Here is a 19267-nt window from a genome sequence, read left to right on the forward strand (position 1 = left end):
CTTAACCAAAGTAGCTCCTTTTTATTTTCTGCATGTTCGTCTGAAAATTTTATGAGAAGCCTACAGAGTCTCATTTGACACCAAGCCAATTCAGTACTCACTAGTTGAAGACAAAACTAAAAAAATCTGAAAAATTTTACATGCCCTGCAGGGCATGTTTTTCTAAAGTATACAAATAAAATTTTTTTCATGCCCCGTATTTTTATTGTTCATTAATGAAAACAAATTAGTCGTGTAGCATAAATCAGACAAAAAAAAAAAAAAAAAAAAAACTAACAGCTTTATATCTGAATTAAGAATTATTTTAATATAAATCATAAAAAGTTTAAATAAATATTGCATAAGTTGTTAAAATTTAATTTGTATTACCAATACTTGTGTTGACATGCAAGTCCATCAACATGTCTAATTTTTTTGGTGTTAAACAACCAGTATTTGATTGCCTTGGATGGCTCGAAATTCTCCAATTCTTTGCCAACGATTCCTAATGATATTATGTTTGTCCAACAATGATTTTAGTGGTATTGTGTGAAATAAATTTTGAGCCTTGTTGAGGAAGCAGTAATTTTGCAATAACACACAAAATAATAAAGTTTTAGGAAGAAATGTTTAATTAAAAAAATACATTCCCTACCAGGCATGTAAGGATAAACGTTTCAAGCCTAATTGAAATTTTTACATGCCCCGAGCATGTCTGGCAATAGTTTAAAAAACTGGTTGAAGACCCTCCTTGTACACTGATACTGGCTGGTGCACATTACATACCTGCCAAGCCTTCCGGATTTCCCGGAAGTTTTACGGATTTTTATTTCCTTTTCCGTTTTTCCGGTTATGAGCAAAATTTTCCGGATTTTTCACGTTTTGTAGGAAAAAAATTGTATCTCGCCAATTTTGGCGCTAACGATTCTTTTGTGGAACGTTTTAGGCCAAGTAGCCAAGGAAAGGTTGCCGTAGGAGAATGGCAGAAGAAGTGAGGCAAGATTATGACGTCACGGAGTGATACAGCGCATGACTTCATCGGGATCCAATCAAAGCAAGCGTCGCGCCTGGCAACTAGGGGCTCAATTTCGGCGCCGATTATCTTCTCGTTCTCTCAGTTCGAGCTGTTTTTGCTTTGTTCTTTTTTTTTAAATGAGTACCAAATGTTATTTCCAAACTTTTAAAGAAAGCAATAAAAATAATATTTACTAAACGAAAGTAAGTTCAATTGATATGAAATTCATAACTAATATATTGTTAAATGAAAAGAGGATAGGGGTCCTGTTTGATTTTATTTTGCGTTAAAATCTTGTGGATAAAAATAAAAAAATCTTCCGGATTTTTTTCTCGGAGGTTGGCAGGTATGACATTAAATCTGACGTCCTCCTAGTTCCAGTTATAAGTCAGTGCCTTAACAGAGAGGGAGTGGGGGTATATGTTTTTTTTTTTTTTTTTTGTAGTGTTTTATGCAAATTTTATTAAAATAAGTCTAATGAGTATACTTTTTTTGTAGCTACATGGTTCACCGATTATTGCTTGCTGCTCTTGGACGACGAGAATTGGATGATCGAGATCATTATGGAAATAAGCGTTTGGATTTAGCTGGACCACTTTTGGCATTTTTGTTCCGTGGTCTGTTTCGAACTCTGACTAAAGAAGTCAGGATGTATGCTCAGAAGTTCATTGACCGTGGAAAGGACTTTAATTTAGAATTGGCCATCAAGACCCGTATCATTACAGATGGATTAAGATATTCTTTAGCTACTGGTAATTGGGGAGATCAAAAGAAAGCTCATCAGGCAAGAGCTGGTGTCTCTCAGGTAAAGTCAGGTTTATTGATGTACTTATTTTTTCGGAGCAAGAATTTGTTGTTAGTTGTAGAATTGATATCTAAATTTTGGCGCAATTTTTTAAAAATAACTAATAAGGTAAAAAATTAATGAAAATAATTAATGTACAATAATATTAAAGATCTGTTCAGTGTTCCAGTTTTATGGAGTATCAGCACAAAAGATGGGTACCAAAATTTATTGAAAATTTAGTTTTTGTGTACAACTTCAATAGCATTGAATTGAAAAATCGTTCGAACAATCGTTGAAAAATTGTGTCTAACTGGAGCTTTCACCTATATATTTTTTGGTGCCTGCAATGACTCAACTGTTGCTTAATAATGTAGCTTTTGCTTTGAAATATTTCAAGAGCATTTTTATTGTCCTTTCAGGAACCAGACAAATGTTATGCTTATGTTGAGATTCATATTCTCATTTCTCATTTTGATATTTTTGGTGTTTATTAGGTGTTGAATCGATTGACATTTGCTTCAACACTCTCTCATTTGAGGCGTGTTAACTCTCCAATTGGAAGGGATGGTAAACTTGCTAAACCACGGCAACTTCATAACACTCTTTGGGGCATGATTTGTCCAGCTGAAACTCCAGAAGTAAGTGATTTATGTAATTTTTTTATTGCTTTCTAGTGCAGTTATTTAAATAATTTTTAAGTTTGTATTAGAGCACTGGTTTCCAATCTGTGGGGCCGCCTCCCTAGGGAGTCATTAGGGGGGAGAGGAGACACATAGCTGTTGACAACAGCTATGATTCATTGTATTTTGTTTCTCTTTTTTGCACATTATTTAATTTTAACACTTTTTGATTTGAATGCTTTGACTGTATTTTATTTGCTTTAAGTGTGTATCAGGACCCACAAACTTTGTCTTAAGTTTTGACAAAATTTGTCTCCCTTTTTCTTCACTTAATAATAATATTTTTTTCCCCCTTGCATTGGGGAACAGCCTTTGCTGCTTTGAAAATCTGAACTTTGAGTTACTATCGCTTAAGCTGCATACTGATTAAAATGAACATGCATTTTATAACAAAAGCATATGTCTGTCAATCTAAACAGGGTGTCAAATGGCTCAAAGCTATCAGTCAAAAATTGTATGTTTGGGGATATACTATACACAAGTTAAATTAATGTCTACAAACTTATTAAAATTTGGACCTGACTTAACAATTGAAAAATAAATATTGATTAAAAATTTGCTTTTAGGGTCACGCTGTAGGTTTAGTCAAGAATCTTGCATTGATGGCTTATATTTCTGTTGGATCTCAACCTTCACCAATCTTGGAGTTTTTGGAAGAATGGAGTATGGAAAATCTGGAAGAAATTGCTCCCTCTGCCATTGCAGAGTAAGAATTTTACATAATTGTTGTATAGTTTTTTTATAATAAATTTATAAAATTAAATTAATATTTAAATTCTTTATTTTTATTTCTAGAGCTACTAAAATCTTTGTAAATGGCTGTTGGGTGGGAATCCATCGTGATCCTGATCAGCTAATGAATACCTTACGCAAGCTACGAAGGCAGATGGACATCATTGTGTCTGAGGTAATCATTAAAAAAAAAAATTCCTTTCAGAAAAACATTTTAACATATAGAAGGTATAATTAAACTGTTGTCTCTTACTAATTTAGAATTATAATTATTTTCACAATGAAATTATTTCTGAATTTTTTATAATGATTAATAATCTGGTTTCAAAATTTCTAATGATTACAAAATTTATAATTTTGTAATCATTATAAACTTTGTTTTCTAGGGATATAAGGTCAACGTTCGGGACTTCTCAAAACTGACCTCATGAGTGGAGTGACCTTATAACTGATTCTTACAATAAACATGTATATAAATAGCATGATCCTTTGTAAAATTTAAAATGATGTTCAAAACTATCAGTCTACTATAAATTTTAACTATGTTGAACATAGTACAAGACAGCTGTAAATTTTCCTAATTTTTGTACAATATTTTCTAAGTTTTATATTTTCTGTAAAAAAAAAAAAAAAATTCAGCTCTCTCATGATTTAAAAATGTCCTATGACTTTTAAGCTCTGAGCGAGCGTTTATGCTTGTGTCAACACTTCAGTGTATCCCTGTCGTTATATCCACCTTTTACTACATTCTCTGCACTTAATACTAGTAGAAAAAAAAGCTTTTCACCTATGAAAGCTCATCCACCATGGGAAATTCCTGAAATTGAATCGGTATGACATTGAAATCACCCATAGCAGGTCAGACAAAAGTGACCTTATAAGCAATTACGGTATTCAAGACCTTTCATAAGAGTTCAATGAACTGGGACTAAAGACAAGTGACCTAATCTTGATGTCAGACTGTAGTCATTTATATATCTAGTCTTTCTGCTCTATCTAAATAAATCTTACTTTGACAAATAGGTATCAATGGTTAGAGACATTAGAGATAGAGAAATACGTATCTATACTGATGCTGGGAGAATCTGTCGGCCATTGCTCATTGTCGAAAACCAGAAATTACTTCTGAAGAAAAGACATGTGGATCGCTTGAAGGAAAGAGAATATAACAACTACAGGTAGGTATTGTGGGATGGCTACATCTCAAAACGTTTTTTTCTTGCAATGTTTATACATTTCTGTGTGTGCACCTTTCGTAGTTAGGAGAAGCACTAGCTCAACTAGAATTTACCTTCTGGGGGGAGGTGGGGTCATAACAGTCCTAATATGATGGCTATAAACAAAAATTGAAATTGACTATGTATTAACATCAAAGGCCAGGGGTGCCCCCCCCCCCCCCCAAGCTCAATGGCGCAAATCCCCATCCCCCCCCAAAAAAAAAAAAAAATTTCGCTTTCGAATCGGGTAAAATATAACAGTTTTTAGAGTGTTTAATTTCTTGTCAAATTCATGGGGGTAGAGGGAGTAGCTCTAACAAATAGCATTTGAACTGAAATATTGTTGGATTGTTGACCTGCCTTGCCTTTCCAAATTTTGAGTAAACAAGTTTTGGGTACCCTGAATTTTGCTACACCATGTTTTTTTTTCAAACGTATGAACAATTACGAGGAAGAGTGGATTCAACTTTCTGGCTTGGGATGGAATCATTACTAGATGTATACAATAAAAATCTATAAAATATGAATCTTATTTTATTGTCACTTAGATAGGGTGTCCGGAGGTTTCTCCCCCGGAAAATTTTTGAAATTGTAGCTTTAAAACCACAATTTTAGACAATCTTTGGTGATGTTTTGGGGGATAAAAGGTTTGGTGTGCCCTTCCCGGTAATTTTTCAATATTGAAATTTTAAAAGCGCAATTGTAAATAGTTTACCGTTGTGTGAAAGAGGGCTTTTCCTTTGTTTTCAAAATTGTGGTTCTAAAAACGCAGTTTTAAACTATCTGTGGTAATGTTAGGGAAAGAAGAGATCCTAGGGCTTGCCCCAGGAAAATTTTCAAAATTAAAGTCTTAAAAGCGCTATCTATGGTTGGGGGAAAAGCAGTTTTCTGAATTTGAATCGCTAAAATCGCAATTGTAGCCGACCTTTGTGACGTTATGAAAACGAGTTTTCGGAAGCTCTCCCGGAATTTTCTCGAAATTGAAGCCCTGAAAACCAAATTTAACACGATTTTTTAATAATGTTGACGAGAGTAGGGGGGGAGGGGCGCTCCACTCAAATTTTCGAACTTGTAGCTTTAAAAACGCAGTTTTGATAGATTTGGATAATGTTGGTGGAAGGTGAGTTCCAGTGCCATTCAACAGGCAGTTTTTCGAAATTGATACTCCAAAAACGCAATTCTAGGCTTGTCTTTGATCATGTTAAGGAAAGAGGGGGGAATCAGGGGCTCTCTCTTATAAATTTTTCAAAATTGCAGTTCGACAAACGCAGTTTTAGATGACTCTTGATGATAAAGAGGGTGTTATTCTGGTGCTACAGTGGGGGACGTTCTCCTGGAAGTTTTCCAAAATTGAAGTTGCATATCCAAAAAAGATGAATCAGACACATCGTGACAGATATGTTTCGGAAATCCTCAAAAAATGGATTCCGCTATTCAGCACACATCGAAAATCAGAACTCGAGAATTTTAATGAATCAAATATCCTTCTATACATATCAGATATAGAAGAAAGTAAATATGATTTACGAGACATAATTTAAACACCTTAAGAAGACTGTTCTACCTCCATCAGCAAAAACCAACATCACTGAAAGTCTTAATAAAAATTACCTAATGATAAATTGAAACAATCAGTTTAAAAATGGTAGAGAAGATGGGAGTAAAGTGAAATGAGAAAAATTCTTCACAAGCTTAAGCTCGTTAACGAAGAAAATATATTAATTCTCAATTGGAGGGATAAAAAATATGTTATTCGCAAACTTCAAAACTAGTTCTTAACGATTGTCGAGGTGCAAATAAATCAATGGAAGAATTACAGCATACTGGTCAGAATTATTACAAACAATAAAACATTTTTGACTTATCTTCCTCTCATCATTTTTACACACGCATTCATCATGCAGAATTGTGCTACTTCCAGAAAATTTATAAAAAAATTCAAAAGAAATCAAATCGTCTGTTCCAGCTTTGAAACGGACACTAACTCCATGCCGTCTCTGATGTTCCCTTCATTGAAAAAGAGACACGGTCATTAAGTTTTGGAAAGAGTACCAGGGCTGTCGCTAGGTCAAAAAACTGAGGAGGGAGGGGGGGTACGCTTTTGGCGGCCTGTTAATTGTTTCAAACGCATGTTCCAATATGCGGAGAGAGAGAGAAGATTTGAGTTCTGGTTTAGCAGGGATAGTCATATTACTAGACCTTAGTACTAGCAATATAAATTTAATCGTAAGGACTGTATTAGCTACCAGTTTGTTTGGCATTCTTGGCTTCCTTAAGAGGTTTTCCGCCTCCAACTCAGTCACTCCTATGCCGGGCTCATGAGTGCTAATAAGCACGAAACTGCAGTCCTCGGCTGGAATTGACAGAGCTGGTGGTGTATTTCACGTAAGGAATTCAATCAGAATTAGGAGGTGTCGGAGGGCTACCTTCTTGCATTATTTCGAAATTGATTACATAAAAACGCAGTTTTAGACTATATTTTAAGTTTGGGAGGAAGGGGGAGAGGAGGTCCAGGATAGTGTCTTCGATAATTTTTCCAAATTTAAGTTCTCAACACAATCGTACGTTATATTTGATTATGTTCAGTCTGGGGCTCACCCCCCGGAATTTTTAAGATTGTTATTTGAAAAACACAGTTTTAGACGACCTATGGTGATGTTAAGGGAGGAAGAGACTTGGAGTCATCGTTCTAAAATTTTTCAAAATGCAAACTTCAAGCAGGCATTCCCAATTGTGAATTATTTGTGATTGTGACACGTAAGAGGGGTGGTCTGGGGGCTCTCCCTCAGGAAAAATCTGAATATTGTAGTTTGAAAAATGCAGTTTTAGATTATCTATGGTGATATTAAGGGGAAGAGATATGTGCCCCCTCCTCGAATTTTTTTTAAATATTGAAGCCTTAAACGCGCGATTGTAGACTTTTTTTTTGTTAAAATTTAGTGCACCTCCAGTTTCTTGAAATTAAAGCTCCGAAAACGTAATTTAAGCCAACCTTCGATGAAAGGGGGAAGGTTGAGTTTTGAAGGGACTCGAGATTAGAAATGTTTCGTAATTGAAGCACTAAAAGCGAGATTTAAGACATTATTCGATGATGTTGGCGAAAGAAAGATAGAGAGGGGGGGTGGGGGCATTCTCTCGAAAAAATTTCGATCTGTTGAAACCACAGTTTTAGAAGATTTTCGGTAATGTTAATGTGTGGAGAGATTCGGAGTCCTCCCCTGGCAAATTTTCAAAATTAAATTCAACTGACGCAATTGTACACGATTTTAAATACTATTAGAGTGGTAGAAGGTTTTGGAGATGATCCCGAAAAATTTTCTGAATTGAAGCCTTAACAATGAAATTTTTGAGGATCTTCGGTAATGTTTGGAGAACGAGTTTCGGGATACCCCAGGAAGTTTCAAGGTTTTTTAAAAATTAAATTCCAAAAGACCAAATTTATTCGACCTTGAATGATGATGGATGATTAATTGAGAGCGCGTTTCTCGGAGGTTACGTTGGGAGCACTCTCACAGCTTTTCAAAATTGCAGTCCTAAATACTTAGGTGTAGGCCATCTTTAATGATGTAATGGATGGGGTTTGAAAACGTTTTCCCGGGATTTTTTCAAAACCTAAGTTTTAAAAATTCACTTCCAGGCCAGCTTTGGGGACGTAAAAAGAAGGGTTTGGAGTCCCCCACTTCCTTTCAGTTTGGCTACGTCCCTCCTATCTTCATTGTAAATTTCAATAATTGATAAACATATTGTGGTAATATTTTTTTCCAATTCCTTTGCGAAGCACGATTATTTGCTTGGATTTTCTATGATAAAGTTTTCAATTTCCCACACAATATTTTTGTTTTCTTGCAATACAAGCATTTGCGGCCTTAGAAAAAGGACTTAACATTTTGAACGGATGTAGTAATTTTCTGTGATACCTTAGGTCTCTATTCCACTTCATTTTATTTTAAATATGCCACCTGCATCTCTTGATCAAACTTTAATTTTCTTACGATTTTTACATTCAAACATTTAGAACTTTTGGTGTGAGTATTCATTATAGCACTTTGAATCTCTTTTTGCATTTAACTGTTTTTTTCCCCCTCTATCTCTATTTCAAATTTATTTCGGCGACCAATGCATTTTTCTCCACTTAGCAATGATTTTCAGGGCAACATTTTTCATCAAAAAAAAAAAAAAGTATATACAAATGGGAATGTTTCGGTGACCCCTATCCTATGGGCTGTCCTATTTATTTATGTATTTTTATTTTTATTTTGACTTAAGAACTATGAAGCATGGCTTTGTATAACCAGGGCCGCCGAGAGACAAGGGGTGCAACATGTTAATTTGGTCACCTGCCCTCCCTCCCATTACTGAAATTTTACTCTATGCACAATGTTTTTGATTCGAGCCGAGCCCATAGTTTTCGACTTGGGAGACATACACACACTGCGGCATAATGAAGAATGTTTTGTACTGAATACTTTTTTTTTTGTGTGTTAATAAAAATGTTTGAAGTGTACATTTCTGCGACCCTTACTTACTTTTGATAAAAGAGAAGCATGGATGTTCCTAAATTGTATTTTAAGATTACATTTTCTGTTCAAATTTGACAGAAAAAATACCTTTTGTCATTATTTCACTTGTTCATTTATAATTACAGTTTTAATTTTTTTTAAACAACGAAGAGTTTTCCTTTTTCTTCGTTAGTTGCATCGCTAAAATGAAATTGTCGGCCACACTCCTGAAAAACGGGTAGGGGGGGGCGCTTGCTACGGCGACGGCCCCGAAAAGTACGCGAAAAAAGTATTATTAATGCTTCTATTTCTTGTTGAATGAGTTTAAATATTTTTTCTTTCCAAAATTCAAAAATTTCATTTTCTAAATAAAATAAAAAAAAACCTTCTAGAAAAAAATCCCCCCCCCCCCCAAAAATTTTGATGGCGCAACTTGCGCCATAATCCCCTCTTGTGGGCACCCCGTCAAAGGTTCCGGGAGGTTAATCCTTAGGGGAGTTTTTAATTTCATAAGATGGTATTTTTTTGTTAGGGCCACCTGGACGCATTTAGCTAATACTGTACCAATGATAATAAAACACAGCTAGTATTTATAATATCATATAACTCGTTAAAATACAACTCTAACATTATTTTACTTAAATTCTTTTATTTACCATTTTTATACTTAAGATGACTTTGTTTCAAAAAATACAATCCCTTCGCGTCAAATATGAGAATCGAATTTTTCTCATTTTTTATGCTTACGATTTGTGGGAAGACAAATAAATGATTTTTCTTTTTAAATTGAAATCAGAGGTAAAATTTTTTTAGCAAAATTCTGTGATCTTTATAAGTGTTGTTTAAACTGTCAAAAAATTAACTGCTGAACCATTGGTTTGATTTTATTTTTGCTTCAATTATATCGAAATGCAATAGTAAAGGGCTTTTATCTGATTAAATTCTTTTATTATTATTATTGTTTTTATATTTTTGATGCCTTCATGTTGCAAATTGTGATCCCTTTATATCCACTATGGGAATCTGATTTTTCGCCTTTTTCATGTTTACCATGCTGTTAACACTGAGGTCTATGCCGGAGCATCACTTGGGTTGCCGTTTTTGGTGAAGGGAACTAAGCCTGAGATTCTCTCAGGGTCAAATTTTTACTCTCTTAGCTATCAAAGTACGAGTTCTATACATTTCTAATCTTTTTAGATACTATCTACGAACCTTTTACTTTCAAAAAAATATATATATATATATGTATAGATAGCAGCACCAGGCAGAAATAACATCATAAATCGTGATAGAAGATGGGGTTTGAATTCGAGTTTGTGTTTTGAAATGTACTATACAAAAGTAAATTTTATTAAATAATGTTAATTTTCAAATTAAAACTATTTTCTGATATTTGTTCAAGATTTAGGTAAGTTTTTAATTTAGTCTGGGTAAACTTTTATGGTTAAAAATGATGTTTTCCTATGCAGAACTTTTTTTTTTTCAGTTTCAAACATGCTTTTTTTGACAATTTCTTACTAAAAATTGATTTTTATTTCATTCAAATTGTTTCTTTATTAAGAAAGAAAACATCTTGAAGTATGTAATACAATAAAAATTACTGAAATACACGTCTGCCAAGTATTTTTTAAAAAATCTTGCAAAGCACCGAAAAACCCCAGTCTGGAGGGAGATATGCGGTCGAAATAACTCAGACCTGAAAGTGTTAAAAGGCACAAAAAAAAAATTGCTTAGTTTTTATTAAAATCGTAAAATAGGAAAGTTTTAAAACAATTCTATTCTCTTTAAGTGTCAGATGTAAAAAAGTTAATGTCAAATTGCTGTATAATTTGTATTTTTGTTTCAATTGCAGTCGAACATGAATAATTTTAACGTCTTTAATTCGAATTCGTGAATAATGTTAAGTTTTTTGTCGGTCCCTTGAAACTTGTATTCCAATTAATGCAACAAAATTTTCGTTATTTTGAAGTCCAACTTCTTTAATTCAAAGTTTTTCTCCTTTCGAAATCAACAAAATCTAGTTTCAATACGGTTTTTGAAAAGTGACCGGGTTATTGTTAGCTACCGTGGTAAATTCCATGAGGAAGAGAAATAGGGGTTGGGAGAATATATTTATCTGTTCTAGGAAACAGCACAGGGATAAAAAGGGGAAAGGAATGTAGACCACCTGTCTCCAGGAAGTCACCCGGACTAGGTGATTCCCACCCCTTTCCTTGTAAATGAGGCGTGACACTCTGGCCAATGCAATAAATCATAGATGATGCATGCACGTTTTGCATTTCCTTCAAAACCAGGATTGAGTCAATATCATTTGAGTTTTCTTCCTTGACAATTTAGTTTCTTCTGTGCGAGTCCAGTACGATGTTGTTGAGTAAGCCCTGTGTTCCTTATAAAACTTTATCTTTCGATCAAAAAACTGCTGTCACACTAGAGGTAGAAAAAGGAGTGAAGAAGTGCATTATCGCAAAAGAGTATGGAATAGCTCTGAACACTTTTTCCACCTTTTTAAAGAACAAGAAAATATTTTGAAATCTAATCCAAATCGCAAACGAGCTCAAGAACCAGATAACCCAGTTGTGGACGGGTGTGTTTTGAAATGGTTCACGTAAGCACGGGATGAAAACATCCTTCTCAGTGGAACTCTTGTTCGAGCAAAAGCGAAGAATTTGCTGTCAGCTTAGGTAACAACAGTTTCAAAGCAAGCTCCGGATGGTTGGACGGGTTCATGGAAAGGATTGGCGTTTCTTTCAAGTCCGTGTATGGAGAAAGCGCAAGTGTGGACTAAGATGTAGCAAATCAGTGGAAAGAAGAGGTTGCCGAAATCATTCAGCACATGTAGGAAAGAGACATTTTCAATGTCGACGAGACCGGACTTTTTTACAAGTGCACCCCTGCAAAGACTTTGTCCTTGGAATGGGCGGCAACTGAAAAGTTACCATTACTAATGATTGGTAAATCAAAAAACCCAAGGTGCCTTAAAAACGTAAAAAAAAAATCCTGTAAAATACCATTCTAACATGAAAGCATGGATGACAAGAAATATTTTTGAAGAGTGGCTGCTTGATCTAAAACACATGTATCAAAGAAAAAACAGAAAAATTACCTTATTTATTGATAACTGCCAGGCTCATAAATCAATACCATCTATGGAAAATGTCAGTTTCCGCCAAACATGGCTTCAGTAATGTGACCAATGGATCAAGGCGTCATTAAAAATTTGAAGTATTGTTACAGAAATCTAGTCGTGCAACACCTCTTTACTGAATCTTCTATAAAACTTCTCGTTACCCTCCTCGATGCATCAAGAAAGTGCTTAAATGCATTGTCTTCAGTGAGCCAAAAAACGATAGCGAACTCTTTTCCAAAGGGCAGGATTTGTCAAAAGCAGCGCCGTTAGCGAACTTTTTGATGAAGAAAGCTTACTTCTCCCAATTGCATGGACAGACAGCATTTGACGATTTCATCAATGTGGATGAAAACAGTGAATGAGCTATCTGATACAGATATTGTATCCGAAACTCTTAACAAGCAGAGCAACTCAACAGAAGATGATGAAGATATTGAAGATGAGATGGAAGAGCTGCGGCCAATTCCAACTGCAAGTGAGGCAATTTTCCATCTAGCAGAATATCGTCGTTATGTGGAGTGATTTCTGTTGTATAATTGACCATTTCCTGTCATAAAAATAAAAAAATTAGATAATTCAAAGTTTGGATTATTCGAAGGATTGCATTGTCCCCTTGTACTTCAAATTATCCAAGTTTAACTGTATTTTTAATTTTTTTTAATACATAAATAACATTTTTAGTTAATATTTCACTTCTGTATCAATAATTGTGACATCTTTGAATCTGTTCATGTTGAACTGGTTAGTAGATTTATATACAGGATCTGTATAAAAAGTAATGAGACTGAGTTATGTTCCAAGAATTTATTGCAGATATTAATGCTTACACATAAAATTCTTCAAAATCAGACCCTTGGCTTAGCACACACTTAATCCCAGCGAGTCTGATAAGCTTTGAAGACTGCTTTGTAGTCTGCTGCCAGAATGTCCTTTAAAAGTCTTGTACTAGTGCCCTCATGAGATCCAGAGTTCCATTCTGGTGCACTTTTAGTGGGGTTTTCATTTTCGGGAATAGAAAGAAGTCTGTTGGGGCTAAATAGTGGCTGTAGGCGGGCTGGAGAAGCCTAGAGATACCATTATTGTGCAGGAAGTCTTGCAGAATGAAGCAGGTGTTTTCCAGCATTTCTCAAGTTTTCAGTAATAAGGCTATGAACTGTTATTTTATCAAGTCCGAATTTGGCATAACACACAAACGATCCCCATTTGCGTCCGTTTTCTGGTTGATGGACACCCTGTTTACGAATCATCTTAGACGCTCTCCCGGCCATCTTTGAAACACTTGTGCCACTGAAACTTATGCACCTTTGACAGACAATTATCTCCAAACACTTGCTTACACATCCTAACTTGCTTACCAACCTAACCATTTTTTGCACCCTTGGGAGGTACAGTCGCATCAGGAAAAAATGAATCTCATTACTTCTTATACAGACCCTTTATTGCATCTACTTAAATGAGTTTCCTTATGTTTAGTGACAAGTAAAATTTTCATTAAAAAATAAATTTACTCATTAACAATTTAACATGAACATCTACACAATATTTTGACTGAGAAAGCAAATACATAAATACCTATTAATATACATATTAATTGCTTTTGATGTCTTATGTACAGTCGAACCTCGTTATCACAACACCTTTGGGACTGTCAACAAAGTGTCGTCATAACCGGAATAATTTTAAAAATTCATAATTAAACATTAGTTAACCATAAAATTAGATTTAATGTATAAATTAATACTGTTTATTTTTTTAAATAGATTTCACTAATGCAAGTTTGAATATAACAAAAATTATTTAAAAAAAAAACCTTCACTTATTATAAATTTTTGAATAAAATTTATCACACACCTTCTTCCACGAAATTACCCGCAAAAAAGGAACCAATTCAAAACTGTTTTCACTTTTGTTCGCAATTTGATTAGATTTTGACGACTAAGCCACACCTTTCCCTTTCTAATCCTGTTATCCACTTTAAGAGTTGTTTCCCTTTTCGATCTAATGAGGAGCCCTTTATCTCTTTTTCTCTCATGGGAGAAGCTTGTTGTGACCACCTACAGCTTAACGTAGCTATGGTCTATCTCTTCTCTTGCTCTTTTCCTTGTTCAGTATTGCAATCCACCTGCTTTGAATTCCTTTCTATTGTCCATCTTGTCAAAGTCTGAAACCTGTACCTTATCTTCAGAACTTATCTACTTGCCCCCACCATCCTCGAGGTGTTAAATCTCTAGTCAGAGTCCGAAGTTCCTACAACAAACATTTCCAGATGTCTTCATTATTTTACTGAACATTTTTCAATTGCAAAGAAATATTTGATCCAGACTGCGCAGCTCAAAGCGTCATCGTAACCGACATTGCACAAAAAAAAAAAAAAAAACTGTTGTAAAATCCGGAGCCACTTAACATTGAAACTATATGGCATAAGAAATATGGCTTTGAAAAAGTGACATGACATCCGGAGTGTTGTGAAAACAAGGTTTGACTTTATTCATCAAAAGCAATTAATATGTATACATGAATGAAATTATGAGTATTTAAGTCTTAGAGAGTCCTTAGAAACTTTAAGGTATTTTTTCCTGAACTCAACTCACAATCACCTCTGATAAGAATCAAAATAAAAAGAATAATGTATAAATCTTAAACAGTTTTTTTTTTAAATAAATTTCCTTTGTCAATGTAAGACTTTAAACAATCTGTTTCTTTTTTTTTTTCTTACGAAATAGTTGGCAAGATCTGGTAGCAAATGGTGTCGTTGAATATATTGATACTTTAGAAGAAGAAACTGTTATGCTTGCAATGACGCCTGATGATCTTCAAGAAGATAAAGGTCAAGCATATTGTTCAACTTATACTCATTGTGAAATCCATCCTTCTATGATGCTTGGAGTGTGTGCATCCATCATTCCGTTTCCTGATCATAATCAGGTAGTTATGGTCATTTATTATTATTTCAAGTTTGAGTAACGTTGATTTTAAAATTTGAGGAACTTCAAGAGTTTCATAATTGCAATTACAATTGTTTTTTATTCCAATTAAATTCCATAAATCAAAATTGAATGTCTTGTTTACTTAATTCATCCAACCAATATAGTCGATTTATAAAGGAAACTTGATTTTTATTGGGAAACCTTCCAACCAACATATTGGGAAACCAATATGTTGGTTGGAGATGACATTTTTCTGTATTTAGCCGCACTAATAGTATAAACATTGACTGATGAAATCTTAAGTTTCATGACAGCAAGTCATTAACTTTACTAAATAAGGAAACTATCAATTAATCAATAAGGAAACTTGCTTCAGCCGGCAAGTTGGCCAAGTTCTCACAGTCAGTTTTTTCCAGAACAACATTTAAAAAAAATTTATTTCATTTATTAAATTTACATTTGTTTGTTTTCTTCTTATTATTTTTTTTAATTGAACTGCTTTAAACATATTAATCTACTATCCAAAATGTAAATACTGTACATGCATTTCATATTAACTACAGTAGAACCTTATTTATCCGGACTAATTGAGATCAAAAGAAAACTGAATGATCCAAAATCTAGAAAATCCAGGGAGTATGGGTAGTAAACAAAGCCATTCCTTAAATAAGCAAATTTATCATTCATTATGACAAAAAACGCTATTATGCTGCAAAATTGCATATAATTGTTAACAAGACATAAAAGAAATATCAAAACAGTTTTTCATCAAAGAATCCATCCACTCTCGTCTGGTTCAAGCACATGTGTAGTTTGAATGAAGCAAAGTCAATCTAACACTTTATCATTATAGTTCAGCTGCAGTGGTGGTTGTTAAGTTAATTTACTGTACAATCTGCTGTACATTCAGACAACAAGTACTCTTTTTATTATAATGTAACAAAAGAAATGTGTTAAAAGCATAAACTTTTATACAGTGTAATCATGTTTTGGTGTTTTGATATCATTTTAAAAATTATTTTACAGAGTCCCCGTAATACTTACCAATCTGCTATGGGTAAACAAGCTATGGGGGTGTATATCACCAACTTCCATGTACGAATGGACACTCTGGCTCACGTATTGTACTATCCTCAAAAGCCTCTGGTTACCACTCGTTCCATGGAGTACTTACGTTTCCGTGAACTGCCAGCTGGAATCAACTCTATTGTAGCAATTATGTCATACACAGGATATAATCAAGAAGATTCAATTATTTTGAATGCATCTGCAATTGATAGAGGCTTCTTTCGGTAAGTTTAGTTTCTTCAATTAAAACTGTATTAAAAGCTTATCTGTAATACAGGGTGGCGACAGGAACTGTGAAAAAAAGTTCCCTGACTTTTCCCTGATTTCCCTGATTAAGTTCACCAAATTTCCCTGATTTACGTTGCCAGTGATAATGGTTTTCTTCCTTTGCTCTACTTAAAATCCATTGCATGTTTGCATAAAATGAAGTATTTTAAACGTTTTAAGTTGTGTAAAGTCGTTGAACTAAAGATATATTTTAAAAAGATGCTACTTTTTTAATAAAATGGTTTTAAAAAAATATCAAGTCAATTTTTTTGGGAGAAAAAACCTACAAAGCAGTATATTAAATTTTTCTACAATGGAAAGATGATAGAAAATTTAAAAAAAAAAAAAGTACTTTGCTTCCAGAAACCACTTGGCATAAAAATTATAAGAAACTATTAAAATTACTCTTAAAAACATATGTGTATTTATGATATTACTAAAAAGTAATTGAAATGATTTTGAACTAAGTTTTCAAACAGTATAATAATTATTGCAAGAATAACAAGTAATAGTGAAAGAATAGAAGTAATGTAGTTATTCTTATATAACTAACTGACATATTTATGCAAAACAGATGACATCCATTCATAGGGAGCTTTTCTCTAATCAAAAACATAGGTTTAATGAATGAATACAGCATTTTAACAATAAAAAAATAAATATATTTACTTAAGTACACAAGTTAACTCTATTTCAAATGATTTCAATATGTAATGAAAAAAAAATCTTAGATTGCTTTTGTAACAAACAACTTTGAACTGCAAGAAGAAAAAAAAAAGAAATTAGTTAATTTCAAAATATATAAAAGAATACAACTTGGTTATAAAATTAAAGAATCACTTAAGTCTGAAGAAAAGAAAACCTTTATAATCTGCGGTGAGAACAAATAGTATAACGGAAAAAAACAAACTTTTTTTACTGAAAGTTCAATTTTAGCAATTTAATTAAAACTGCGAAGAAGTAATAACTTTTAAGCTTTTATAGTATTAATTCAAAAACCGAAGATTTCTTCTTGAAATTGTGATTGCAATACGCTAATTACTTCGAAACAATGAAATAAAGGCAAAGGAGCTAAGGCATTAATGAAGGCTTCCTCTTTGCCTGTATGGTTGTTTATTTTACATAGTATTGAAAGCGTAAAAGAAAATTTCAAGTTAGGTAAAATAAACAACCTAACAGACACAGAAGTAATCTTAGGAAGCTCATCCTGTGGTTAATAAGTAAGATTAAATACTTTAATGTTGAGGAAAAAAGATGCACAAATATACGGCAGTGTATAATCGCCCCTCATTAAATTTACTTTCTTTTTGAACAGATAATTAGCGGGAAATACGTAAGGAATTAGAGTACTTAATTTTGTAAAGCAAAAAAAAATTTTTTTTTCTTCATAAAATCAATTTTTCCTGATTTTTTGTTATTTTTTCAAAATTCCCTGATATTTCCCTGATTAATAAAGTTCCCTGACTTTTCCCTGATCTCTCTGATTTCCCTGATCTGCCACCCTGAATAGTTCTAAAACAGTTACAGAATAAAATTCTTCTCTTTCTTTGATTTAGCTCAGTGTTTTATCGAGCGTATAAAGATGCGGAGCAAAAACAAATTGGTGATCAAGAGGAACAATTTGAGAAACCTACTCGGGAGACTTGCCAAGGTAGGAGTCCTGTTCATTGTTCTGTTGAATAATTTTTTCCATTTTATAAGTTTTTTTGGTTAAAGCATTTGGTATGTACTGCTGTCTGCAGGTAAAGGGCAGTAACTGAAAATTTTTCATTTTCCTTTTTTGTCATCTTTATTGTACAAGCTCGATTATTTGGTTTCCGCTAAAAAAAAAGACACGAAAAAAACATTGAATTCCAACATTTTCCTATTGTTAGTATGATATCCAAAATGCATTTCTTTCAAATATCTCGAAAACTCGTTTGCAGATACTGCTGTTTACCTGCACATGGCAGTATAGTTGTCAAGTTGAATAAAAGGAAGAGTAAATACATTATTACGGAAAATTACCTTTTTTTTCACCAGGAAAAAACTTATTTTCTTCAAACAATCTCTCATCCAAAACAGTTGTAATTCTATTGCCAATTTTGTCTCCTATAAAAGCCATGCTGATGTGAAACTGGTCTTTGGTCTGTTTTAATGTAAATTCTTTTAATTATATGTTCTTTGTTTTCTAATCAGAATGAAGTTCCTCTGTTTTCTTTTTTCGGCAATCTCATGCCTGAAATTGGGAGAAAACTACATTTCCAATGCTTGTAACATTTTGATGATGAAAACTGATAAATTAGGCAAGGAAATCATTCATGAAAGTGCAAGTTTGTACATATTGATTTCGTTGTATGACAGAGTGAAGAGTTCATTGAAAAATGTTATTTCCTGCACTTTTCAAAATTATCTAGCACAGGGGCTTGAAATTTACAACTAAAACAGTGATAGCATCTGTTTGTACCAAAATCGTGTGGAAATGTTTAAATCCAGTTATTCAGAATCATTTGAAACAAAGTTGCATTTTTCAACAGAATCCCAGACGGAATATATTCTTCTGAATTTTTCTCTGTCATACAGTGAAATCAGTTGGTACAACCCAACTTATTCATGAAAGTTTTTAGAAGTTTTCGCCTCCACAACAATACTGATATTGAAAAAGTAATTTTCACACAGTTTTTCCCCTTTATGAGCAGTTTTACCAGAGAAGGTTAGGCATTAAAGATTTGAATTATTCTGCAATTAATCCTGAATTGAAAATTGTTGGTGTAATTGGTCCAAGAATGAACCAAACATAAAAAGTTACTACCTAATAAACTGATAACTTGGAACATATTAGATTCAGCAAAAAATTTTGCTATTTGTATACATGCTTATCAACAAACGCTTATGAAAAGACACTTCGTTTATAAGGTCACTTTCGCAAAGAGTGATCTTATAATGATGTCCGACTGTTTACCTATACATGTGTCTATGTATGTTTTTTG

The 19267-nt window shown here is 33.5% G+C and overlaps 1 protein-coding gene across 1 annotated transcript in view; it reads left to right on the plus strand.

Annotated features, from left to right (window-relative positions):
• Window positions 1–19267, plus strand: part of LOC129221608 (DNA-directed RNA polymerase II subunit RPB2) — a 46088-nt gene that overhangs the window by 19670 nt on the left and 7151 nt on the right. Inside the window, exons 8-15 of the mRNA XM_054856129.1 lie at window positions 1493–1799; window positions 2276–2419; window positions 3028–3167; window positions 3257–3368; window positions 4217–4371; window positions 14760–14961; window positions 15990–16255; window positions 17855–17949. Of these exons, the coding sequence (XP_054712104.1) occupies window positions 1493–1799; window positions 2276–2419; window positions 3028–3167; window positions 3257–3368; window positions 4217–4371; window positions 14760–14961; window positions 15990–16255; window positions 17855–17949 (1421 nt within the window). The remainder of the gene's footprint in view (window positions 1–1492; window positions 1800–2275; window positions 2420–3027; window positions 3168–3256; window positions 3369–4216; window positions 4372–14759; window positions 14962–15989; window positions 16256–17854; window positions 17950–19267) is intronic.

This window comes from Uloborus diversus, chromosome 4 (assembly GCF_026930045.1).
Source record: "Uloborus diversus isolate 005 chromosome 4, Udiv.v.3.1, whole genome shotgun sequence".
Classification (NCBI taxonomy): domain Eukaryota; kingdom Metazoa; phylum Arthropoda; class Arachnida; order Araneae; family Uloboridae; genus Uloborus; species Uloborus diversus.